Genomic DNA, 26,880 nt, shown 5'->3' on the forward strand with positions numbered 1-26,880 from the left:
ATGACTCTCCCACATGGGTGCATTGTTTTTGCTGTTGAATCTATTTCTGAAATTACTTTTCTAATCTATTTTTTATTTGATGGCATGAATTTAAGTCAACTTGATTGTAATTCATTATTGAACACACAGAGAAGCCAAAAATTATGTTTAACTTCTAAAATAGAAGTCCCTGTAATTGCACCTACAAATATAACCACTATTGGCAAATTGGCATATTTTCTTGAGCACTTTATGGACATTCTGATCTATATATAATTTTTTATACATAAAATTTAGAGCTTGCTTTTATCACTTAGCAAGAACACTGACAGCCTTAGTTTTATAGTGTATGAGTCATTTTATGATGTTTTTAGAAATCTGGTAGGGTTCTTTTTTTTTTCCAAAAATCTAGCCTCTACTTTAATATTTCAGTAGGAGTCTAAGAAGCATTATAAATTATTCCTAACCAACCTGTTTCTTATGCCTTTTCAGTTGTCTCTGCTTTAGTGAAAATGAAATTAAAGTATTTATATTTTTTCTAATCCTGTACAGGATCAAAACTTTTCTACTGTTGTCAACAGTCTCCTTATTTGATTTGTGTGTTTTGAAATAAGCAGAAGGACATGAAACAAATTGGAACATTGTTTCACATAAAGCAATACTTCTTTTTAAGGGCGAGAGAAGTACAAAAAATAAAAAAAAAAATTTGAGACAGAGTCTCTTTTGCTTAGGCTAGTGTCCCATGGCGTCAGCCTATCTCACAGCAACTTCAAACTCCTGGACTCAAGCGATCCTACTGCCTCAGCCTCCTGGGTAGCTGGGACTACAGGCATGCCCACCTAATTTTTTCTATTTTTAGTTGTTTTTTTGTTTTTTGTTTTTTGGGTTTTATTTTGGCTAATTTCTTTCTATTTATAGTAGAGACGGGGTCTCACTCTTGCTCAGCTGGTCTTGAACTCCTGAGCTCCAGCAATCCTCCTGGCTTGGCCTCCCAGAATGCTAGGATTATAGGCGTGAGCCACAGCGCCCTGCCAAAACTGACTTTTAAAGCAGTTGTGTGGGGGGGCGCGGTGGCTCACACCTTTAATCCTAGCACTCTGGGAGGCCCAGGCGGGCGGATTGCTCGAGATCAGGAGTTCGAAACCAGCCTGAGCAGGAGCGAGACCTGTCTCTACTATAAATAGAAAGAAATTAATTGGCCAACTAATATATATAAAAAAAAATTAGCCAGGCAGCATGGTGGCACATGCCTATAGTCCCAGCTGCTTGGGAGGCTGAGGCAGCAAGATTGCTTGAGCCCAGGAGTTTGAGGTTCTGTGAGTTAAGTTAGGCTGACACCACGGCACTCACTCTAGCCTGGACAACAAAGCGAGACTCTGTCTCAAAAAAATAAATAAATAAAGCAGTTGTGGCATAGAAAATAAATATAAATCTCAATACCAAAAGCAAAAGAAAAATATGTAATTTGGAGTGATTGTTAAGATGCAGTGTCTCCCAGATTTTCCAATTATATAAAGGATTTTAAACAAACATATCTACTGTATGACAGTTTCCACAGGGAAATTTGCTGGTAACTGTCTTCCTTAACAAAAACATTTATCACCTTTAAAAATACAAGATGATGGGAAAAAAAACATTTAAAAATGCAAACCCAAGATGTTTAAAATGTTTTTCATTACATCATTTTAAAGTGCTAAAAATTAAAGAACAAAAAGGAAAGAAGAAAAAAAATTTTTTAAATAAAAAATAAATAAAATGTTTTTCATAAAAAGTTGAAAAGTTCACATATTCTATTGCAGTTTGAGGAAACATTCCAAATAAAAACACTTTTTAAAATTCATTTAAGAAATATTTACTTTATAAATGACCCACAACTAGTTTACCATATAACATTAATAGTTAAAGAAATCTACCAGAAGAAATTATATAGTAAACAGTCCAAAACCCTAAATTATTTCAATCTAGCTTGTTCTGTGTTTGTTTATATAAAACCAAGAAAGCTAATACTTTTGTATAAAAGTAATAGATATCTACATTAGAATTTGATTGAAGCCTAAGAAAATATATTTTTTTTGCCCAGTTTGCCTAAATTCATTATAAAAGGCCATAATTTTAAAATCATGAAACTTTAATTGCTAGGAACAAATGTCAGAGCTACCTTATTTCTGGTTTATTTGGACTTATTTCACTATAACTACGAGGTTTAAAAGAATACTTAAGTTCTCCTTGTCATCCCAGTAGTAATTTGAGATCTTCAAAGGATATTTCTTCAACTTTTATTGACTGGGACAGGGCTTGGATTGAAATGGACAAGGAAAGATGGGTAATGAACTGAATTGAAAATCTCAGGACCACCATAAACCATAGTTACTTTTTAAACCAGAAAATGTTGAAATTGCATCTTATAAGCACACATGCTGCTTCTGAGGACAGGCTTGGTTTCCTGGTTGAGGACTTACCCTGCCCCCGACCCCCAAGCCTAGCAAGAAGAAAGGGGCTAACTGCACAGAGTTAAATGATAACGCAATAATGGGAAATTAGGTATGATTGGAAATGTACATCAAAAACTATAATTCAGGCCGGGCGCGGTGGCTCACGCCTGTAATCCTAGCTCTCTGGGAGGCCGAGGCGGGCGGATTGCTTGAGATCAGGAGTTCGAAACCAGCCTGAGCAAGAGCGAGACCCCGTCTCTACTATAAATAGAAAGAAATTAATTGGCCAACTAATATATACAAAAAATTAGCCAGGCATGGTGGCGAATGCCTGTAGTCCCAGCTACTTGGGAGGCTGAGGCAGGAGGATTGCTTGAGCCAGGAGTTTGAGGTTGCTGTGAGCGAGGCTGATGCCACGGCACTCACTCTAGCCTGGGCAACAAAGCGAGACTCTGTCTCAAAAAAAAAAAAAAAAAAAAACTATAATTCACATTTGTGTTAGTTATGAGTTTCTGGTAACTGTCCTGTGACTCCTTACTGTTAAGATGTTATGAATCACTCCTCCCAGTTCTTCAGACAAAAAAAAAAAAAATAGACATGGATTTCCTGCTTTTAAAGAGAAAAAAATAATAACATCCTGCATTTGTTGAGACAGGAGATTGGGTGGGCATATACACAGTTTTTCACCTATTAAAATAGCAAAGATTGTTTTAAATGAGGTTTCTTCACGTTGGCAAGTGTACTGACCTGGATGTGCTAATACACTGCTGGTGGGAGTATAAAATGATAGAATTTGGGGGGAGAAGCACTTTGGCAATATTTATCAGGAGCCTTAAATATTACTTTGACCCAGTAATTTCTCTGAAAAAGATGTTTATTATAGCATTGTTTAAAACTAAGTGCCCAATAATTAGGGAATGACTAAATAAATGGTAGACATATAATGGGATGCCGTATAGTTATTTTTAAGTGATGCTTGTGAAGAGTTATGGGGAAATGTTTGTTCATGTGTTAAGCACAGGACTAAAAAGTCTGGAAGGAAATACGGCAGAATTAGGAATTTTTGTATTTATCTACTTTTTCTTTACACTATTTCCAGTGTAATTACCTGAGAGGAAAGGATGAGGCCAACTGATAAATATTAGCTTTAATGGCTGTTCTCAAACAGCTGATAAGGAAAGGAATAAGACCAGAGTATTGAGATGCAGAGGATATTGTGTGTTATCCAACTTAGTTCTGATGAGTGATTTGGAATGTCTAAGCCAGTTTCAACTCTATGATGCAAAATGGGTGTTTTCTTCTTTTTCACTTCCTGGGTCTTAGAACTACCCTAAGCGATAAATCTTAAGTGTTATCTCAAAGCCCGTGTAGTATATATCTACCCATATCATAGAAACAGCATTGAGGGACATCTTTTTCTAAGAATTTCTAAGCCTTTGTGACTATCTTTCAGGTTACTGGGCTTTTCTCTGTAGCGTCTATCTGCACAGAGAAAGGTAGAGTTTGTTAGAGATTTTAATCACTATGAATGCCCTTCAGGATGCCTGTGAAAGTCCTAGAAGTGGGACCAAGGAAAAAACTAAGAGGAAAGGGGAAAGGAAGGAAAGAAGGAAGAAAAAAAGAAAATAAGAGTGGGGAGAAAGAAAGAAATAAAACAAAACAAAAAAGCCCTGGCACCAATCTGACAGCTTAAAACTGCTGTTTCCCCAGGGCTAACAACATATTAAATAGTACCAGGAATTTTCTTCTTTGCTTTCAGGCTTATAATGAGGAAATTTCTCTGACCAATATCAGGGGGCACATCAGCTGCTGTACTAAGTTTCTTCAAATATCCTGGAATTGTGGTGAGTTTGAACCCACTAGCTACCACTTCTACAGCTGTTCTTGGAGTTGTGTGGATGCAGTCTAGTTAGATATATATTTAATAGAATTATTGGTTTACTTGTACTAGATCTTAGTAAATTCCTATTACTTCTGGATTGGGATTAATAGAAGTGAAATTTGAGATGTGCTTTGGAAAGTGAGTAAGATTTGGACACATGGAAATGAAGAAATGAGGGCATGAATTTAAGTAAAGACACAGCTAGGAAAGGTCAGAATACACCTTTCTGCAAGCAGTTCACTGGGTTGTGGTGGCCTGTGCTTATGCTTGAAATCTTCTGGGGGTTTTCCTGTGCAAGCAATTTAGTAAGGAAAATATGTGGTGGTCAGGGGTGCAAAAGAGAAGAGTTGGTTGGAAAGATAAATTTACACAGAAGACTTAGGCAGTAGGAAACCACTGAGGCTCTTTGAAGTAGGGAGTGTCCTGCTCTGAGTTGGGGTCTAAGACAGTCAATCTGGCACCCTTATGTAAAGGATTGACAGAAGCGGGGAGAGTCTGGGCAAGGGGATCAACTAAGAGTCCAGTGCAGACAGAAAGGGACAACTGTTGTATGATTCCACCTATGTGAGGTACCTAGAGTAGTCCAACATAGAGACAGGAAGCCCTACGGTGGTTGCCAGGGGCTCAGTGGGGAGAGGAATGGGTAGTAGTTTTTAAGTTTGGGAAATGAAAAAGTTCTGCAGTTGGTTGGTGGTAATGCTTGCACAATAGTGTTAATGTACTTAATGCCACTGAACTGTACATGCAAAAAAAGGATTAAACTGGTAAGCTTTATATTGTGTATATTTTACCACAATTACAAAAAGAAAAAAAAAAAAGAGGTCATTACAATGATCTGGGTATCCAGAGGCATGGTGGCAGTGGGAATTGAGGGGAGTGGGTAGATGAGAGAATAATTTCAGAGGTGGGATGCAATGGTTTGGCACCTGATTGGATGCGGGGGCTAGGAACAGTTAGTAGTCTGCCAGGGTTTAGAGACGTGGTTCCCAAACCTTGATTGAGCATGAGAATAAATAGCCAGGCAACCTTTTTTTAATTTTAATTTTTTTATTTCAGCATATTATGGGGGGTACAAATGTTAAGATTACATATATTGCCCCTGCCCTCCCTCCCCCCTCGAGTCAGAGCTTCAAGCGTGACCATCACCCAAATGTTGCACATCTCTCTCATTGTGTTTGTATATACCCATCCCCTCCTCCCCCCTCCCACCCGCCCGACACCCGATAGATGTTTTCCCTATATGTCCACTTAGGTGTTGATCCGTTAATACCAATTTGCTGGTGAGTACATGTGGTGCTTGTTTTTCCATTCTTGAGATACTTCACTTAGTAGAATGGGTTCCAGCTGTATCCAGGAATATACAAGAGGCGCTATATCACCATTGTTTCTTAAAGCTGAATAGTACTCCATGGTGTACATATACATTTTATTAATCCACTCATGAATTGATGGGCACTTGGGTTGTTTCCACAACTTTGCAATTGTGAATTGTACTGCCATAAACATTCAAGTGCAGGTGTCTTTTTCATAAAGTGACTTTTGATCTTTTGGGTAGATGCCCAGTAGTGGAATTGCTGGATCAAATGGTAGATCTATTTGTATTGCTTTAAGGTATCTCTATATTGCTTTCCACAGAGGTTGAACCAGTTTGCAGTCCCACCAGCAGTGTAGGAGTGTTCCTCTCTCTCCGAATCCACGCCAACATTTATTGCTTGGGGACTTTTTTTTTTTTTTTTTTTTTGAGACAGAGTCTCACTTTTGTTGCCCAGGCTAGAGTGAGTGCCGTGGCGTCAGCCTAGCTCACAGCAACCTCAAACTCCTGGGCTCAAGCGATCCTCCTGCCTCAGCCTCCCAAGTAGCTGGGACTACAGGCATGTGCCACCATGCCCGGCTAATTTTTTGTATATATATTTTTAGTTGGTCAATTAATTTCTTTCTATTTTTAGTAGAGACGGGGTCTCGCTCAGGCTGGTTTCGAACTCCTGACCTCGAGCAATCCGCCCGCCTCGGCCTCCCAGAGTGCTAGGATTACAGGCGTGAGCCACCGCGCCCGGCCAGCTTGGGGACTTTTTGATAAAGGCCATTCTCACTGGAGTTAAGTGGTTTTAATTTGCATTTCCCTGATGATTAGAGATGTTGAGCATTTTTTCATATGCTTGTTGGCCATTATTCTGTCTTCTTTTGAGAAGTTTCTGTTCATATTCTTTGCCCATTTTTTGATAGGGTCGTTTGATTTTTTTCTTACTGATTTTCTTGAGTTCTAAATAGATTCTAATTATCAGCCCTTTATCAGAGGTGCAGCTTGCGAAAATTTTCTCCCATTCTGTGGGTTGTCTGTTTGCTCTCTTGACAGTTCTTTGGCTGTGCAGAAGCTTTTTAATTTGATCAGGTTCCATTTGTTTATTTTTGTTGCTGCTGTGATTGCCTTTGGGGTCTTCTTCATAAATTCTTTGCCTAGGCCAATGTCCAGAAGAGTATTTCCAACGTTTTCCTCTAGAATTCTAATAGTTTCACACCTAATAATGTTCAAGTCTGTTAGCCAGCATGAGTTGATTTTTGTGAGAGGTGAAAGGTGTGGGTCCTGTTTCAGTCTTCTACATGTGGCCATCCAGTTTTCCCAGCACCATTTATTAAGGATTCTTTTCCCCAGTGTATGTTTTTGTCTGGTTTGTCGAAGATTAGTTGGCTATATGAGGATGGTTTTATATCTGGGTTCTGTGTTCTGTTCCACTGGTCAATGTCCCTGTTCTTGTGCCAGTACAAAGCTGTTTTAATTAGTATAGCCTTGTAGTATAGTTTGAAATCTGGTAAATTGATACCTCCTATTTTGTTTTTATTGCCTAGGATTGATTTCGCTATACGGGGTCTTCTCTGGTTCCACACGAAGTGTAAAACTATTTTTTCTATATCTGTGAAAAATGATGATGGTATTTTAATAGGGATTGCATTTACTCTGTAGGTCCTAGGCAACCTTTAACACTGGTTTAGATACTGGGTAGCTAGAAAGATGCTGATGCTAATCCTAATAACTAAAACAGTGAGTATAAGAGAAGGGGATTAAGGATAATGAGGATTAGTTCACTTTTGGATATGTTGAATTTGATGGATAGGACAGCACCTAGGTGGAAGGAATTGGGGCCAATAACAGATATTTGTTGTAGAGATCTGTGTTATATCTAGACAACGGCATTAAAAGTTGTCAGGGACATGCAGATAAAGTGAGAAGAAAGTGCTCAAATTAGAGCCTTGGGGAACACACCAACATTATAGGTATAAGAGGAGAAAAAAAGGCACTGAAAAATAAGTGGCCAGAAAGGAGGAACAAAAGACAGTTGATAGTGCATTGTCATAAATATTGTAGTGGTCAAGAATAACAATTGAGAAAGGGCCTTTGGATTGGGTGAGTAAGAAAATATTGGTGACTCTTTAGAATGCAATTTTATTCAAAAGGGATTAAGGAGCAAAAGGAGAAAATAGAAATAGCACCATAAATGCTTTTTTCTTTTCTTCAAGGAATGGCGAAAGGAGGGAGGAGCCAAGTCAAGATTTGTCAAGTCAAGGCAGGGCTTTTTTGGTCTGGGTAAACTTGGTACTATTTTAGGCCAGTATTTCTATGGCGTACTTACATCTCATGGCTCTCCTGCTACCTGCCTTGTCTCCTCCCCAGCCCTTTAACAGTGGAGTGTCCTCTTCATCTACAGTCACTTCCTTGATTGTGTTGGAAGTCTTCTATTTGCCTGTCTAGATCCACTTCTCTACTTGCTGTCTGTCCCAGGAGGCTGACCTACATGTACTACATCAACAAGCTTCCTTGGGCTTTGGTTTTTGTTGGGTTTGGCCAGTGTGGAGCCCCAACAGGACATTAGAGGGAAAAGAGGGGGGAGAGTGAGGTTGGAGTATTTATCACCTTGGCTCCCAATCTGCATGTTCACCTCAGTCTGCCTGATTTGACTCTCAAGTCAGGCTCTGCAGGACTCTCTTCTTCTGGGTCTGGTAACATTTTCTCTCCTAGTCCCTTAGGCTTGGTATGGAAACAGCCACTTTGTAAATAGTCCTAGGACACTCTATTTTCCCATGTGGTTTCCCTCTACTCTTCCCATTCCTTCATAAATTGTCCCTTTGTTAAATACCCTGCCATCATTTCATGCTGAGACCCTGACTTATCCAATTTCATGGTTTTAAATATCAACCATATGCTATTAGTTCCCAAGTGCATATTCTAGGCCAGACCCATTTTCAGAACTACAGCCTCATGTATGTAGCCGCCTGCTAGACTTGGATTATCTAATGTATGTCTCAAGTTCCTGATCTTTCCTCCTAAACCTGTCTGTATTTTTCCAGTTGTTCAGGGGAAAATCTTGAAGTCATCCTTGACTCTTGTCTTTTTTTCACCCGTGTTATCAAACCTGTAGATCTACATGCAGTAGAGACGCAGAGAGTATGACCACTTCTCACCATGTCCACTTTTATTACCTAGTACAACTCCCATCATTTCTTACCTGATAACCTGCCAACTGGTCTTCCTGCTTCTGCCCTGGCCCTCTTTCACTCTGTTTTCAACATAGTCATTCTGCTCCTGAAAACTTGCCAGTGGCTTCCTGTTTCAAAATAAGAGCCAAAGTATTTTTGATGACATAAAAGGCCCTACCTGGTCTGCTTCCCACCCCCATTACCTCTGTGATCCCATTTTCTACTCTGTCTCTCTCACTTGCCCTGCTCTAGTTACTCTGGCTTTCCTTACTGCTTTGACACAGTCTCTTTCTGGTTGGAATGCTTCTTCCAGATATTTGTATCACTAACTCCCCCATCTCCTAAAATTTTTGTTCAAACATCACCTTATTTAGGCTTATCCTAACCACTGTATTTAAAATTGCAAACTGACCTCCTCTTAGAGCAGGTTTGTTTTTGAGACAGAATCTTGCTTTTTTGCCTGGGTGAGAGTGCCGTGGGGCCAGCCTAACTCACAGCAACCTCCAAACTCCTGGGCTCAAGCGATCCTCCTGCCTTAGCCTCCCCAGTAGCAGGGACTACAGGAACACACTACCAACCCCGGCTAATTTTTTCTATTTTTAGTAGAGAACGGAGTCTTGCTCTTGCTCAGGCTGATCTCAAACTCCTGAGCTCAAGGGATACTCCCGCCTCGGCCTCCCAGAGTGCTAGAATTACAGGTGTGAGCCACCGGCCTGGCCTCACAGGAGTTCTGATCTTCCTTCCCTTACTGTGTTTCCTTTTTCCATAACACTTAACATCTTTGAACATACTATGTAATTTACTTATTTTTTTTTTTTTTTTTGAGACAGAGTCTCGCTTTGTTGCCCAGACTAGAGTGAGTGCCGTGGCGTCAGCCTAGCTCACAGCAACCTCAAACTCCTGGGCTCTAGTGATCCTTCTGCCTCAGCCTCCCGGGTAGCTGGGACTACAGGCATGCGCCACCATGCCCGGCTAATTTTTTGATATATATATCAGTTGGCCAATTAATTTCTTTCTATTTATAGTAGAGACGGGGTCTCGCTCTTGCTCAGGCTGGTTTTGAACTCCTGACGTTGAGCAATCCGCCCGCCTTGGCCTCCCAAGAGCTAGGTACTTATTTTTTTAACTTTGTAATTATCATACAGTAAAATTGACTTTTTTCTCCTTAAGATATACAATTCTGTGAATTTTAACACATGTGTAAATTCTTAAAACTATCACTACAATCAGGATATAGGACAGGTTAAAAAAACTCTGTCATTATATCCCTTTATGATCACATTCTTCCTCCTAACCCCTGTAAACCACTGATCTGTTTGTCATACAGCTTTGTCTTTTCAATAATGGGATCATGTAGTATATAACCTTTTGAAACTGGCTTCTCTCTTCAGCATAATGCCTTTGAGATTCATCCAAGTTGCTGAGTGTATCAATGGTTCATTCCTTTGTATTGCTGAGTAGTAGTCTATAGCTGTACTACAATATATCCATTCACCATTGAGGGAAATTTTGGTTGTTTCTAGTTTTGGCAGTTATGAATAGAGGTACTAAAAAACCTTCAGGTATAGGCTTTTATGTGAATGTAAGTTTTTACTTTCCTAGAATATCATTAAAATTAATTAATTTTTGCATATTTTATTCACTGGTATATTATTCTAAGTGCCTAAACAGTTCCCAGCATATAGTAGGAGCTCAATAAATTAGTTAATGTAGTATGTTACTTTAGAATGAAAAGAGAAAGTGAAACCAGAGTCACTCTGAACACATTCAAGGTTCACATCGTCAAACCCTAGACTGCAGTCTACTCAAACCCCAAATGGCCAGGACACCTGCAAGTTAAGAATGTAAAAGGCTTTTTACTGAAAGTAAAGTAATTCCTCCCCAGTGTTTTTGGTGGCCATTTATCAGGTTCCTGATTTGGGGGAGGGACTTGGGAAGACGTTAAGGAGAAACCTCTTGAGAGAATATTTTAACAGTGATGTCAACATAACTCATCACTGTGCAAAATGCAAAGCCAGATCTTCTACCCTGAGGATAATCCAGAAACAAACTTGCTTGCAAAAGCAGGGGATATAATGGGATCATTTTCCTTACGTTGTTTGACCAACCTAGTGTCACGTAAACTCATAGCAAAGATCACCAGCTGGGGTAAGAAAAAAATAAGAGATAAAAAGGAAACTAATGATTATATGAGAGGTTGATATAAGGGAAGGCGATCTGTTTATCCAAATAATGTATGTTTTACAGCCATCTGCTATGTCTGCACTATGAAACAGATTTGAGATAAGCATAAGCCACGTAAGTTGCATTCAGTTTAAAATCAGGTGCTAATACTCCAAACATGGATCTCCTAGTAACCTTATTCATTAGAGCTTGGAATTCAAGTAAGAATCAGTTGGATCTTGGAAACCATCCAGTGCGTTAAAGTTTTTGAAGGCTTAACAAGATTTCAGCTTTACATTGGTTCCATACTTAAAGTCTGACAAGTCTGAATTAAGTTTTCTTAAACAAGTTTTTGTAATAAATGCTATGGACTTTAAAATTTTCAAATTATATAGAACTACATGAAGAAAAAATCAAATGCAACCCTACAACTATATATAAGCACTATTTTTATTTTGATGAAGCTCTTTCCAGATATCTTTATAGGTGTGTGTATAGTACATATATATGTTTCAGTCACTCTAAAAAGGACAAGGGGTAGGAGAAAGCCCCCTTAATGTTCAATAAGAGTGATAAGTAAATAGAAGATAGAAAATTAGCATCTAAACACCCAACATAGTTTATAAACATCAGTGTTTAAATATTTTGAGGATTATCTTCTACTGTGAGGAAAAATGAAATAAATATGAAATATATCATGGGTTCTTAGTTGAACTTAAAGTGACGTGGGCTTGTAAAGGCTCTGCTTATCCATGCAGGTGTCCAGGTTAAGGCCCTGTGACAACTAGGAGGTGTTAATATAGAACTGAAGACCGTTAACTTTCCACCCTTCTCAAATCTCAGATAGATCAGAAACAGATGTCTATTCATAGTTCTTCAGCCATTATGGATGGGTAATTAGATGGCGGTACACGCTGCATTGCTGTCAACTCACATGAAACTCGCTGCTTTTTTAATAAGGCAATCCATAAATTGTACGTAAATGTCTGTTTTTGTTTTAGGATGTGTATAGTAATCAGCCCAGTGATGCTACTGTGTGATTGAATGAACTTCTGAGTAGATAATTAGAGGTTCTTTCTAACTACTATAATATTCAAGAGTAGTCATTTAGAATGTCTTTAATTTCCCCCTGTTGGTAGCCCAATAGTTGGTGTACTGCCTTAAATGTCCAAAAAGCATGTCTCTGCCATTGGCAGTGACTGCTAACCTTAGGAATTTCTGCCAGAGTTCTTGTGATCTAATCTTCTCTTGAAAGCACAAAGCTGAAGTATGTATTGAAATACCTGAGTCAGCTATTCAAGAGATACACTGGCTGTACTCCTGCTGATTTTTCTAGGGTGAAAAATCTCCTTGGTGACCTGAGGCACCTAGCTTTTATTCTCTCCACACAGAAATAAACAAATTGTAACTCTACATAGAAAGCACATACATGTATACACATACATAAACTATATCTAAATGCTGGCATTGGGATTATTATATTTTTTCATATTATGCTTAATTTCAGCAGATCTTGTTTAATAACTTATGAGAAAACAACTTTAATTCTACTGATTACTTTTAAATTTCCACTCTTCTCTAATGTTCTAATTTAGCGAAGGAAAAATAAAGTCATGTATGTGAATATTTGTTGTCATTCATCATAGGAAGCAAAAATACTAACCTCTCCTTCTTTGATTTTCATTCATAGTCAAGTTCATCCGAGAAGTAACACCATATATCAAGAAGCCATCGTTAGTATCAGATCTGCCATGGGAAGGTGCAGCTCCCCAGTCACCAAACTTTAGTGGGAGTGAGGACTCTGGTTCTCCAAAACACCAGAACAGCACCAAGGACAGGAAGGTCATCCCTCTCAAAATGTGCTTTGCTGCTAGAAACCTAAGCATGCCGGATCTGGAAAACAGGTGAGCTGTACCTAGCAAGAACATCATACCTACAGCTTTACAAACTTAAGGACATGTTACAGTACTATGTGGCTCTGTTGACTAAATTATACAGAGGAAAATATTAAATATTAATCTGAGATGAGAGATTCATTTTTGGAGTTCCCTATTTATTTAGTTATTTATTTACTTAGAGACAGGGTCTCTCTCTGTTGCCCAGGCTAAAGTGCAATGACGTCATCATAGCTTACTTCAACTTGAAACTCCTGGGCTAAAGCCATCTTCCTGCCTTAGCCTCCCAAGTAGCTGGGACTACAGGCATGTGCCACCATGCCCTACTAATTTTTAAATTTTTTTAACTATATGGTCTTGCTGTGTTGCTGAGGCTGGTCTCCAACTCCTGAGCTCAAGCAGTCCTTCTGCCTCGGCCTCCCAAAGTGCTGAGGTTACAGGTATGAGCCACCATGCCCAGCCTTAAACTATTTTACATACGTGAACATGTATGGAAAAATTTTGGACAGACACAAAAGAAACTTCATGGAATTATCCTTAGGGAGTGAAATAGGAATAGAAGTTAGAAAGAAAGAGGGGGCCTCTACTCTTCCTTTTATACCTTTCACTAGTGCTATTATTACTTTTCTCACTATGAATATGTATTGCTTTATAATTGAAAAAAAATCTTAACAAATTTTAAATGTGTCCTTAGAAGCAAATTTCTTATATGATGGGTAGTATAAAGAATCAGGAGCTGCATTATAGATCTGGCTATATCATCTAGCAGTTGACTCCAGCAAGTGAGCTTCTCTTGACTTCAGTTTCCTTTTCTGTAAAATCAAAGTTAAATTGGGTAATTTCCAGTGTTCCTCTTAGTTCTGTAGCCATTTGCGTTCTGTGACTTTATTAACTCCACGAAGTGGCAGCAGGTAGAGACTTAGTGTTAAGTTAGAGATTGCGGGAAGAAGATGAAAAAACTTGTCCAAAGACATAGTTAATACAAACTCTTAATAATGTGCTTTTACTATTATGATCTCCTCTGATCTGAATGAACAGCCAAGTGCCTAATCAGGATGGGATGGAACACAGAAAACAGCAAGAAACTGAATGATCTTCTTGGGCATTTAAGGCCATGGGGACGTTAAAGCTTCTGGTGTGCTAGAAAGAGCTGAGTGGTGTGATCAGATAGACTTTGGTTTGAATCCCAACTAGGTCACTTGCTCAAAGTAAGGCTGTGAGCAAGTTCCTTCACCTCCATAAACTGCCATATTCTAATCTATACAAAAGGGATAATAAGGGCCAGGTGCAGTGGCTCATGGCTATAATCCCAGCATTTTGAGAGACGGAGACAGGAGGATCACTTGGGCCCGGGAGTTCAAGACCAGCCTGGGCAACATAACAAGACCCTATCTCTGCAAAAATTTTGAAATTAGCCAATTGTGGTGGAGCAGGCCTGTAGTCCCAGCAACTTGGGAGGCTGAGGTGGTAGGATCACGGGAGCCCCAGGAGTTTGAGGCTGCAGTGAGCTATGATGATGCTACTGTATTCCAGCCTGGATGACAGAGTAAGATCCAGTCTTCAAAAAAAAGGGTGGAGGGGGAGAGAGGATAATGGTACTTAGCTTACCCTGCAAATTAAATGAGATAATATATATGAAGGCCCTTGCACAGAGCCAAGCACATACAGTAGGTTCTCAAGAAACAGTAGCTTAGAAAAGTCTTGACTACTGCGTATACACATTTGGAAAATTATATTCTGATATATTGGTATTATTTTTGTTAGTTTTCTTATAAAAGTTCAAGACATCGTAGAAATTACTTTGTTACATATAGGTTTATTCCTGGAAAGGTCGTTTGCAAGTTGAATCATCTAAGTGCAACACAGCTTGATCTTTAAAAGAAATTTTATATTATTTTCATAAAGTAAGAATTAAATTTGTAAGACAGTCACCTCTGCCTCTTGAATACATATTTTAGTTTTTTTTTTCTTCAAATGGAATACATTTATATAGAGTTAGACCCTTTGGTCTATTAATCATGGGCTTAAAAAAAGGAGCCATAAGGCCGGGCGCTGTGGCTCACGCCTGTAATCCTAGCTCTTGGGAGGCCGAGGCGGGCGGATTGCTCAAGGTCAGGAGTTCAAAACCAGCCTGAGCAAGAGCGAGACCCCGTCTCTACTATAAATAGAAAGAAATTAATTGGCCAACTGATATATATATAAAAAAATTAGCCGGGCATGGTGGCGCATGCCTGTAGTCCCAGCTACTCGGGAGGCTGAGGCAGAAGGATCACTCAAGCCCAGGAGTTTGAGGTTGCTGTGAGCTAGGCTGACGCCACGGCACTCACTCTAGCCTGGACAACAAAGCGAGACTCTGTCTCAAAAAAAAAAAAAAAAAAAAAAAGGGGCCATAGAGAAGTAAATAGAATAGGAAAACAATGTGATGAAGAAGAACAAATTGCAACTAAACTTGTCAACTAGCTGTCTGGCAGAGGAAAGTAGAAAGTAGATTCCATTATAATCATTTCTGAGAATAGGTACCTATAATGCTGCTGATGTAGCTAGGTATTGGAAAAGGAAAAGCATTATAAAGTGTCTATAGAACTCTGGAATGGTGGAAGTAGGGAAAGGAAGGAAGGAAGAGATATGACTTGGCTTGTCTTGCTAGGTATTGGGGGGAAAGGCAAAGCATTGTAAAGTGTCTATAGAATTCTGGAGTGATGGAAGTAGGGAAAAAGGAAGGAAGGAAGAAGTGATATGACTTGGATTGTCTTGCTAAAAGTTGTGCTGCTTTATCATCCACTAAGGCATCTTTTAGAGACTAGTAATCTTGGTTTTCATTAAAACTTGGAGGTTTCATTCTCTTTGGTATATTCATATTTTAAAGACATTTGGTGATGGTTGGATTTGAAACAGGTCTTCAGAATCACATGGAGAAGGCAGTTTGGAGCTGCAAGAGTTGTAGTATTACACCTTCCTTTGAAGTAAGATGATTGGCCTTCTTGACCATGGTGTGTTATACAAGGAAAAGTCTTAGAAGTTCCAAGATAGTGCTGAGATTCTCAGTCTTAATACTGTGAAGTAATTTGTTTCTCATTTTACCTGAAATACCAAAGTTTGCAAATGATTTGCTTTTTGTAAAATATAAATATAAATTAGAAGAGAATCAAGGTTATTCCTATGATTATATCACTTTTACTTGCATTCCAGTCTGCTTTTTAGAGAAAAGGAAAAGCGGTAGAATTACAAATAGTTGGCAAAAATTGTGCATAACTTTGGTTATACCCGTGGGAATGTGAACATCTATGTGTCTTGGCAGAAAAAATGTACAGAACCATTGACTAATTGGACTTCAGTTAGGAGAGAAGATAGAAGTTAGCAAGATGGGCCTTGTAATTTTGGCCAAGCTATTTGTTTTTTCAAGAGCTTCATATTTCCCCTCTATTAAATGAAGATTATAGGAGGATTAAATGAGAAAATGATTATAAAACTGGCATAGTCAGTTCTCAAGGTTAGTGTTCTTGTGACCTTAAGTATGTTCCTTAACTTCTCTGTCCTCTTATTTTGTCTGTAAAACGGACATCATAATTCCTGCTCAACTATATACTTAAATGCACTTCAAGGATAAATAATACCTATAAAATCACTTGGAGCTTATTGGTCCTTAAATTGATCTGAGCTCTGTCAAATGAAATGTCAGTTTGTTTATCCATTTGCCTACTGATCACTTGAACAATTTCCAGTTTGTAGTTACTATTAATAAGGCTGTGAATATTTTTGTATAAGTCTTTTTTTTTTTTTTTTTTTTTTTTGAGACAGAGTCTCGCTTTGTTGCCCAGGCTAGAGTGAGTGCCGTGGCGTCAGCCTAGCTCACAGCAACCTCAAACTCCTGGGCTCAAGTGATCCTTCTGCCTCAGCCTCCCGGGTAGCTGGGACTACAGGCATGCGCCACCATGCCCGGCTAATTTTTTTTTATATATATATATCAGTTGGCCAATTAATTTCTTTCTATTTATAGTAGAGACGGGGTCTCGCTCTTGCTCAGGCTGGTTTTGAACTCCTGACCTTGAGCAATCCGCCCGCCTCGGCCTCCCAAGAGCTAGGATTACAGGCGTGAGCCACAGCGCCCGGCCTTGTATAAGTCTTTTGATGAGCATACATTTTAATTTCTCTTGGGTAAATTCATTAGAAGTGCAATTGCTGGGTGAAAGGCTAGGTGTACTTTAGTTTTAAAAGAAATTGGACAGACTTTGTTCCAAAGTGATGATGTCATTTTACATTTCCACCAACAATGTATGAGAGTTTCCATTGCTCCACATCTTCGCCAGAATTGGTGGTTATGTCTTTTTAGTATTAACCTTTCTGGTGAGTGTGGAATCTCTTTGTTCATCCTTCATTTTTATGTAAAGGCTTCACTATCTAAACCAAAAAAACCTTATTTGATACTAGAAGGAAACACCCTTTTTTCTGCTGACTGCTACTTTGATTTGTTTCCACTGTATAGAGCTGAAGAAAACTGCTATCAGAATGAGTAAGTGAGGGGGAGGAGGAAGTTGACTCCCTTCCCCCACTTTGAGTTTTCAAGACCTCACTAGGTGTGCCTGATAATTATAAACGTTTCATTCTGGAAAGTGAAAGCTAAATAAATAATGAAGTCCAGGGAGAGAACATGAGCCCTTTCCTAAGCAAACAGTATTGTGGGCAGTATGAAGTTTAGCAAGAACAAGGTGTTCTCAAATGCTACTTTTTGGAAATACAGATCTGTTCTTTGGTTCACAATGTCTTGGTCATCTTTACATTGGCTATTTTCCATGTAAAAGGTAAATTTTGGCTTTATAGCATAAAGTTACACAATTATTACTAAATTGAAAACAATTATATCAAAGACTTTACTAAACAGAAGAAATAAAGTAGGCTAGACTTATGCTCTTGTGTACCTAAACATTGGTTTGATTCATCTGATCAAAGTGTTAATTGCATTTCTCAGGAAATCCTCAGTGGTTTGACTAGAGGCCAAAACTTTATACATTATAGCTGTCTCCTCTCTCCTGTAGGCCCAATTACTGGCAGACCGCCTCTATATTTTTATTAGCAGAGTTTTCATTTGAATTTTTCTTTTAAAATAGCAGATTATAGGAATTACTTTGTCCCCTTTGTCAGCTTTAGGGGCTGCTGCTTCAAAGGCCAACTGTTCTGGATCCTAGACTCATTTGATCCTTTTTTGGAGTTTCTTTTCCGTTTCTTCTAATTTAATTTTCTATTTCACAATCCCTTTTTAAGAAACACTGCAAAACAGCTTACCGTCTGTTTTCATCTTTTTTCAGCCAGTGGTCCTGGCATCTACTTGTGTTTAATCAGGCTTAGTTTTATTTTATTATAACATTTAGTTTCTATTCTTTCAGTTATCAATAACTAGGATCTCTGATATCAGTATTTCCAGAATTTAGACTGTCAAAGTAGACATGTTTGAGAGATTGTCCTAGGAACTGTATGAGGTGTAAAAGATTTTAGAAGGTGAATGTTTTGTGTCTAAAGAAGGATGAATTGATTCCTGTCTTTAGTGGTAAGTAGGTCAGTAGGAGGAGTGAAGGAAATTTCTCGTCATGGTTCTGTGACTGAACTTTCAGCATGTGTTTAAAGGATGTTATGCTGGTTACTGTGCCAAAGCAACTAGGTGGAAATAAGTAGTCCCTCTAGAAAATGATCAGTCTGAACTGAGGACACATCATCTCCTCCCCCACCCAATTTAAGGGGATGAGGGTAGATCTGGATCTTTTGCTAGGATGAGGGTGGGGCAGTCACTGGCGCTGGGCGTGGGGAATGCCGAAACAGACTCATCCAGCCTTTATTTCAGCTGCATGCTTTGCTCCCACTTTCCAGGTAACTGGTGCCACCAATTCTCCAGGCTCTTAGGGATTCTGCATCAGGGATTGGCTGGGATTTAGCTTTCCCTACTTTTCTTAAATCTGCTAAGTCATGTAATTCCTCTGTCTGCTTGCCAGCTTCCAAAATTTGTTGTAGTCTTTGTTGTACTCGCTCCTCTCCTGTTCTTCTTGAGCTTGTAGGATTATGCTTTTAAAAAATGGTGATGACTTTTTACATAGAACACCGAAAGTACAATCCATAAAGAGAAAATTCAGGTTGAACTTCTTCCAAATTAACAACTTCTGATCCGAAAAAGAGAGGAGAATGAAAAAACAAGTCACAGACTGGGAAAAAAATCTTTGTAAAACACCCAGTAAAGGACTTGTATCCAAAACATATAAAGAATGCTTAAAACTCAACAAATAAGAAAGCAACCCAATTATTAACTAACAGATCCGAACAGATACCTCACCAAAGAAGAAATACGGATGGCATGTAAGCATATATAGGAAGATGCTCAACACTGTATGTCATGAGGAATTACAAATTAAAGCAATGAGATTACAAATGAGGAATTAGTAACGAGGAATTACAAATTAAAGCAATGAGAAACACACCTATTAGAATGGTCAAAATGCAAAACACTTGACAGCGCCAGATGCAGGCAAAGATGTGGAGCATCAAGAACTCTCATTCGTCGCTAGTGAGAATGCAAAATGGTACAGCCACTTTCTACCTTCATCTGTGCTCTTAGAATGGAAGAACTGTCTGGGAGTCTGTATTCTACTGATGAAGTCTGTGCAGTCTTATCCTTTCAGGGTACAATTAAATCTCATCAGGCCATTTTCCCTCTGTTGTAATCCATCTCACAAACCACTATGAAATTATTTTTTTTTTTTTTTTTTTACCTGCAAGGGAAGGATGGATGAAATTATTTTTATTTTATTTATTTATTTTTTTTTTTATTTTTTTTTTTTGAGACAGAGTCTCACTTTGTTGCCCAGGCTAGAGTGAGTGCCGTGGCATCAGCCTAGCTCACAGCAACCTCAAACTCCTGGGCTCGAGTGATCCTTCTGCCTCAGCCTCCCGGGTAGCTGGGACTACAGGCATGCGCCACCATGCCCGGCTAATTTTTTATATATATATATCAGTTGGCCAATTAATTTCTTTCTATTTATAGTAGAGACGGGGTCTCGCTCTTGCTCAGGCTGGTTTTGAACTCCTGACCTTGAGCAATCCGCCCGCCTCGGCCTCCCAAGAGCTAGGATTACAGGCGTGAGCCACAGCGCCCGGCCTGAAATTATTTTTAAATGAATTTATTTTTAATTATAGTGAAATATATATGGCATAAAATTTGTGATCATAATCATTTTTAAGTATATAGGTCAGTAGTGGTAAGTATTATATATTCATTCTTGTGTAGCCAATTTCTAGAACTCTGTTTTGTTTTCAATAGATTTAGGGGTTACAAGTGGTTTTTGTTACATGACTGAGTTGTATAGTGGTGAAGTCAGGGCTTTTAGTGTAACTGTCACCGAATAGTGTACATTGTGCCTGATAGGTAATTTTTGATCAAAAATAACCTGTAGAGCTTTTTCATCTTGCAAAACTAAACTAAAACTCTGTGCCCATTAAACAACTCCTTATTCCCCCTTCCTCTAGTCCCTGTCAACTACCATTCTTCTGTTTCTTTGAATTTGACTCCTTTAGATACCTCATAGAAGTGGACTCATACACTATTTGTCCTTTTGTGACTGGGTTATTTTACTTAGTATAGTATCCTCAGTGTTCGTCCACGTTGTAGCATGTGACAGGATTTCTTTTTCAGGCTTAATAATGTTGCATTATATGTATATACCACATTTTGTGTATCCATTTATCCATCAATGGACATTTGGGTTGCTTCCATCTTTTGGCTATTGTGAATGATGCTGCTATAAACACAGGTGTACAAATGTCTCATAAAATTTTTTAATTTTATTGTTGCTCACATTGTTCCCCTATTGAGAATCCTTAGTGATTTCCATGTTAGTTACTAATTAATATCCAGACTTAACATGCTATTCAAGACCCTCTAAATTTTTTTTAATAAATTTAATTTTCAGTTTAATCTTTTTTTTTTACAACTCTTCTAGCTTTAAGACCCAATTCCCATCTCAAGCTAACTCTCACTATATTTAGTTATAGAATAGGAAACCAAATAAATGAACTCACCAGAACTATATCTAAAACAAAAGCAAATAGCTTATGATTTACTATCTGAAGATTTTCATCTAAGTAATACGAACTTTCATGTATGGACTTTCTTAAGCACGTTGGTTGTTCATAGCTTTTATTTTATGTTTTGGCTATTTTCTAGAAATTTTGATATATTTGGCTATTGCCCTAGAAATTTGAAGTCATATAAAAGATAGACTGGTAGCTAGGCCTGGAGGTAATCAGATGGGTATTTCCAATAGGAGGGCAGGTGAGTGGGATAAGTAGATAGGTACCAGGTTGATGTGGTTGCAGATTGTATTATAGCATGACACCAGCCTGGTAAGTATGCTCCAGAAGTCTAGAGGTTTCCATTGCGGTCCTGCTTTGCTACTACCACCTTAGGAGTGCTTTTTAAGGCAAGAACATCATAGTAGTCATCACTGTCCTTTTTAACACTTTTTATAACCTGTAATTATGTTCCATTAATTATTCATTTTCTGCTTTCCCCATTACACTATAGGCTCAGTGAGGGCAGAGACTGGCTTTATTGTTATTTTTGTCATGACTCTCTCTCCAATACCAGTGTTGAGCACAGTATCTGACATTTACTAGGTGCTCAGTAAATGTTTATTTAAGAAAGGAAGGCCAGGCGCGGTGGCTCATGCCTGTAATCCTAGCACTCTGGGAGGCCGAGGCGGGCAGATTACACGAGGTGAGGAGTTCGAAACCAGCCTGAGCAAGAGCGAGACCCTGTCTCTACTATAAACAGATATAAATTAATTGGCCAACTAATACATATATAGAAGAAATGAGCCGGGCATGGCGGTGCATGCCTGTAGTCCCAGCTACTCGGGAGGCTGAGGCAGCAGGATTGCTCGAGCCCAGGAGTTTGAGGTTGCTGTGAGCACGGCACTCACTCTAGCCTGGACAACAAAGTGAGACTCTGTCCCAAAAACAATATATAGATTCTCAGTTCAGCATTAATACAGAACAGTCATAGTGTTGAAGATCTCTTAACTATACTTTCACCATGACTCATTAGATGATTTAATCACACGATGTTACCCACAGTTCCAAATTTTCATAAAGAATAATATTTTTCTGCTAATTACCTTTTTCTTTATTTTACATCATGTAAATTTTATTTCATTATTTGGCAATAGGTTGTTTTAACCTGGCACTATGTTATACCAGAATTTCCTAAATATTTAAAAGAATATCAGTTCTTTCTTTACAACATGCCTATGAGGTTCAGGAAGCATGCTTTTCATTTCTTTGACATGGATATTAAAGTGCAAAGTGTCCTACTGTAGACTATACAGTATGTTCCCTCATTGTAGCTCATTACATTAACATGCTGAAACAACAGATCCAGCAGTTAGTCTTTCTGATGATTATCTTTCCATATGTGGTTTTCTCTGGAATTAGACTCTAGGGAATTAAGAGAAATTATCTTTATTTGAGGAATGCAAAATTAAAATAGATTTGCAGTAATGTATGTTAAACTCTAGCAGGTTTGATGACTTCTGACCTAGCTCACTTTTTTTTTCCCTTTTTCCACACAGATTGATAGAGCTACATTCTCCTGATAGCAGGAACACGTTGATCCTACGCTGCAAGGACACAGCCACGGCACACTCCTGGTTCGTAGCTATCCACACCAACATAATGGCTCTCCTCCCACAGGTGTTGGCTGAACTCAATGCCATGCTTGGTGCAACCAGTACAGCAGGAGGCAGCAAAGAGGTCAAGCATATTGCCTGGCTGGCAGAACAGGTAGGCTGGGAGGCATGGCCAGGGCTCACCTGGTACCCATTCAGAGGCAGAATGGCTCCCTCATTTCATATGTCTATAATATTTATCATACTGTTAGGTCTTAGATACCTAGCTTACAGAGCTTTTGTCAGTCTTTTGTTCTCTTCTCTTTTTTCCTTTCTACCATTTAGCTCTTTGGTGCTAATTATCACTTCCACTGGGAAGAATGGAATGTCATGATAATCACCATCACAATAGAACTAAAAAGAGGTTCTTACTACAACTCTATCCTTAATGACAGAGGGTAATTTCATGATTTTAGACTAGGGTCCGCAAACTTTTTCTGTAAAGGGACATAGCATTGCAACCACTAGACTGTGCCGTTGTAGCAAGAAAACAGTCATAGAGGATATGAAAATGAATGGGTGTGACTGTGTTTCAGTACAACTTTATTTACAAAAACAAGTGATGGGCTAGATTTGGCCCAGGGGTCACACTTTGCCAACAGACTTGAACAAGGGTTGGGGAGAGTTTTTGTGGGCAGCAGGCTCTAGTGTATTCCTCTGCTCTGGGAAAAGCATAAAATACACAAAATATTTTACAAGCCATTAGACAAAGGTACAATTGTCTTCCATACCTGAAAAATGAAAGGAAAAGAAACAAGAAAGCCAAAATGGATGTTGAGTAAAGGGAAAGGAAGAAGACAAAAATCCAATTTATTTTAGATCTCAGGTTTGATAAAGGGGAGTAAAATTTCTATGTGGTATTATGTTACATGCCTTTTCCTTTCTGGTCCTATACTGTCAGCTGGGCCAGAGGGTTGGAAAAAAGACTGAACTAACGGGTTCAGGGATGAGCGTTCAAGTGCTAGGTCTGTTTTTAGATTTTTAAAATTTCTTTAGAGTCCTTGTTCCCTCATATGTGCGCAAAGGAGTAGAGAGTGGACTTGACCTTGGCTCCCAGATACATCCGAATCAGCCCAAAGAGTTTTCTCTTCTTTCATTTTTGATTTTTGTTTAACGTGGTTTAAGGCCAGGTATGGGGGGCTCATGCGTGTAATCCCAGCATTTTGGGGAGGATCACTTGAACCCAGGAGTTCAAGACCAGCCTGGGGAATAGCAAGACCCTGTCTCTACAAAAAAAAGAAAAGAAAATTAGTTGAGGGAGGTGGTAGAAGGCTGTAGTCCCAGCTACTGAGGAGGATCCTTGAGCCCAGGAACTGGAGTTTTGCAGTAAGTTATGATCACACCACTGCACTCTAGCTTAAGTAACAAAGCAAGATCCTGTGTCAAATAATTTCCCAGATCTGATCCTCCACCCCAAGAAAGTCCTGATTTTTTTCTTCTTTTTGAATCAAGGTTGATTTTGTTTATTTGGAGAGGATGTTGTCCCCAGTAAAGTTCTGATTTTGTAGATCTGTGGCAAGATTGCGTGGCAGACTTGGTTGGTAGCTCCCCAGATAATTGCAAGGTATGACCAATTTTGGGTAATTTTTTTTTTTTTTACCTCTGAAATTTTACGAACATTTCAAATAAAATTATGATACATGAGAACACAGAATTAGTACAGTGATCATTTCCATGAAGCACAATTCGGATAACTAAGCAAAGAAACTAATGAAAATCATGGTATAAGTACTTATGGCTTTGAAAGTTTTATTTAACATTTCAGTTGTGTTCCTCATTGTTATTTTTATATGTTAATTGAAAGACTGGACTGAGTGGTAATTGTTCTGTGCTTTCGCAATGTTAAAGTCTTAATGATTTTAAACAGGTAACACATTCACATGGTTTAGAAGTCAAAGAATAAAAAGTTAATGAGGCCTGGCGTGGTGGCTCACGCCTGTAATCCTAGCACTCCGGGAGGCCGAGGTGGGCGGATTGCTCGAGGTCAGGAGTTCAAAACCAGCCTGAGCAAGAGCGAGACCCCGTCTCTACTATAAATAGAAAGAAATTAATTGGCCAACTAACATATAGAAAAAATTAGCCGGGCATGGTGGCGCATGCCTGTAGTCCCAGCTACTCGGGAGGCTGAGGCAGCAGGATCGCTTGAGCCCAGGAGTTTGAGGTTGCTGTGAGCTAGGCTGACGCCACGGCACTCACTCTAGCCTGGGCAACAAAGCGAGACTCTGTCTCAAAAAAAAAAAAAAAAAGTTAACGGGTAAAAACTCTAGCCCTTGTTCCTGTCCCCCATCCTCCTCGTTCCCATCCACTCTCCCCCAGAGAGGTAATTACTCTTATTCCTCTCCATTTGAATCTTTTGAGAGTTCCTTTATGCAAATAAAAAGAAAATATGAGCATATGTTCTTTTCCTCTCTTAAAAAAGATAGCATATAATGCATATTACTTTATACCTTGCTTTTTGTTTCATTAAACAGTATATCCTGGAGAGCTTTCCGTGTCGATGCACAGAGAGCTACATCATTCTTTTTTTTCTAAACACCTGTAGAACACTTACCCAATTTTTTGTTACAATGTTTTGTCATTAAAAATGATGCTACACTATCTAAACTCCTGAAATAGATCAGATAAGGGAAGCCACATCATCTGAATACATTTTTTTGTTTTGTTTTGTTTTTTTGAGACAGAGTCTCGCTTTGTTGCCCAGGCCAGAGTGAGTGCCGTGGCGTCAGCCTAGCTCACAGCAACCTCAAACTCCTGGGCTCAAGCGATCCTGCTGCCTCAGCCTCCCGAGTAGCTGGGACTACAGGCATGCGCCACCATGCCCGGCTAATTTTTTCTATATGTTAGTTGGCCAATTAATTTCTTTCTATTTATAGTAGAGACGGGGTCTCGCTCTTGCCCAGGCTGGTTTCGAACTCCTGACCTCAAGCAATCAGCCGGCCTTGGCTTCCCAGAGTGCTAGGATCACAGGTGTGAGCCACTGTGCCTGGCCCATTTGGTTCTTAAGTTTCTAATAGTGAGTAGTAAAACTTTGGTCAGTAAGTTTGGATAATTTGGGTAGTGAGAGTTCAGAGAGTAGGGGAATATTTCTATACCTGTAGGTCAGATCCACAGAAGTGGTGAATTAAAGGGTTATTAGTTATGTATCACTACGTAACAAATTGCCCCTGAGACTTAGTGGTTTAAAATAACATTCACCTCACTTGGTTTCTAAGGATCAGAAATCTGATGCAGCCTACCTGGGTGGTTCTAGCCCAAGATCTCTGGTGAAGTTGGAATCAAGTGATGAGCCAGGGTGGCTGTCATCTGAGGGCTTGACTGTTGCTGGCCAGTTTATTTCCAGGATGATTCATGAATGAGGCTGTTATAGGAACCCTCAGTTTCTTCCTGGCTGTTGGCAGAAGTCCCCACTTCCTTGCCATGTGTGCCTTTCCACAGGGCTGGCTGCCTGAGTGTCCTCGTGACATAGCTGCTGGTTTTCCCTGAAATACGTGATCTGAGAGAGAGAACAAGGATGGAAGACACAGTGCCTTTTATGACCTAGTCTCTGAAGTCATACGTTGTTGCTTTATTCCTTTCAAAAGAAGTGAGTCCCTAAGTCCATCCTATACCCAAGGGGAAGAAATCCAGGTTCTACCTCTTGAAGGAGAAGAATAGCAAAGAATTCATGGACATACTTTACAACTACCACAAAGGATATATATTCTTTTGTAATTTTTTTTTTTTTTTTTTTGAGACAGAATCTCACTCTGTTGCCCAGGCTAGAGTGCCCTGGCGTCAGCCTAGCTCACAGCAACCTCAAACTTCTGGGCTCAAGCAATCCTTCTGTCTCAGCCTCCCCAGTAGCTGAGACTACAGGCATGTGCCACCATGCCTGGCTAATTTTTTCTATATATTTTTAGTTGGCCAATTAATTTCTCTCTTTTTAGTAGAGACCAGGGTCTCACTCTTGCTCAGGCTGGTTTCGAACTCCTGACCTTGATGATTTGCCTGCCTCGGCCTCCCAGAGTGCTAGGATTACAGGCGTGAGCCACTGTGCCCAGCCTTACAGTGTTTAATTGACAAATAATTGTATATATTCATGGGGTACAATGTGATATTTGTGACGTTTTGGGGGTTTTAATTTTTTTAAATTTTTAATTATGGGCATATTATAATAATCGTATCTTTCCAGGGAACGTGTGATGTTTTGATATGGGCATACATTGTGAATTAATCAAATCAGTGTAAGTGGGGTATCCATCACCTCAGCCATTTATCATTTCTTTGTGTTAGGAACATTTTTTTTTTTTTTTTTTTTTTTTTTTTTTGAGACAGAGTCTCGCTTTGTTGTCCAGGCTAGAGTGAGTCCCGTGGCG

At 39.2% G+C, this 26,880-nt stretch overlaps 1 protein-coding gene and 1 non-coding gene across 2 annotated transcripts in view; one reads left to right on the plus strand and one right to left on the minus strand.

The window, feature by feature from the left end:
* SNTB2 (syntrophin beta 2) overlaps positions 1 to 26,880 on the plus strand; it is a 100,593-nt gene that overhangs the window by 40,909 nt on the left and 32,804 nt on the right. The window contains exons 2-3 of the mRNA XM_075995759.1: positions 12,617 to 12,830; positions 22,430 to 22,640. Of these exons, the coding sequence (XP_075851874.1) occupies positions 12,617 to 12,830; positions 22,430 to 22,640 (425 nt within the window). The remainder of the gene's footprint in view (positions 1 to 12,616; positions 12,831 to 22,429; positions 22,641 to 26,880) is intronic.
* The window catches only part of LOC105858966 (peptide deformylase, mitochondrial), a 48,184-nt gene continuing 46,493 nt past the window's right edge, over positions 25,190 to 26,880 (minus strand). The window contains exon 3 of the transcript XR_012913691.1: positions 25,190 to 26,018. This is a non-coding gene — a transcript (peptide deformylase, mitochondrial). The remainder of the gene's footprint in view (positions 26,019 to 26,880) is intronic.

This window comes from Microcebus murinus, chromosome 20, assembly GCF_040939455.1.
Source record: "Microcebus murinus isolate Inina chromosome 20, M.murinus_Inina_mat1.0, whole genome shotgun sequence".
Classification (NCBI taxonomy): Eukaryota; Metazoa; Chordata; class Mammalia; order Primates; family Cheirogaleidae; genus Microcebus; species Microcebus murinus.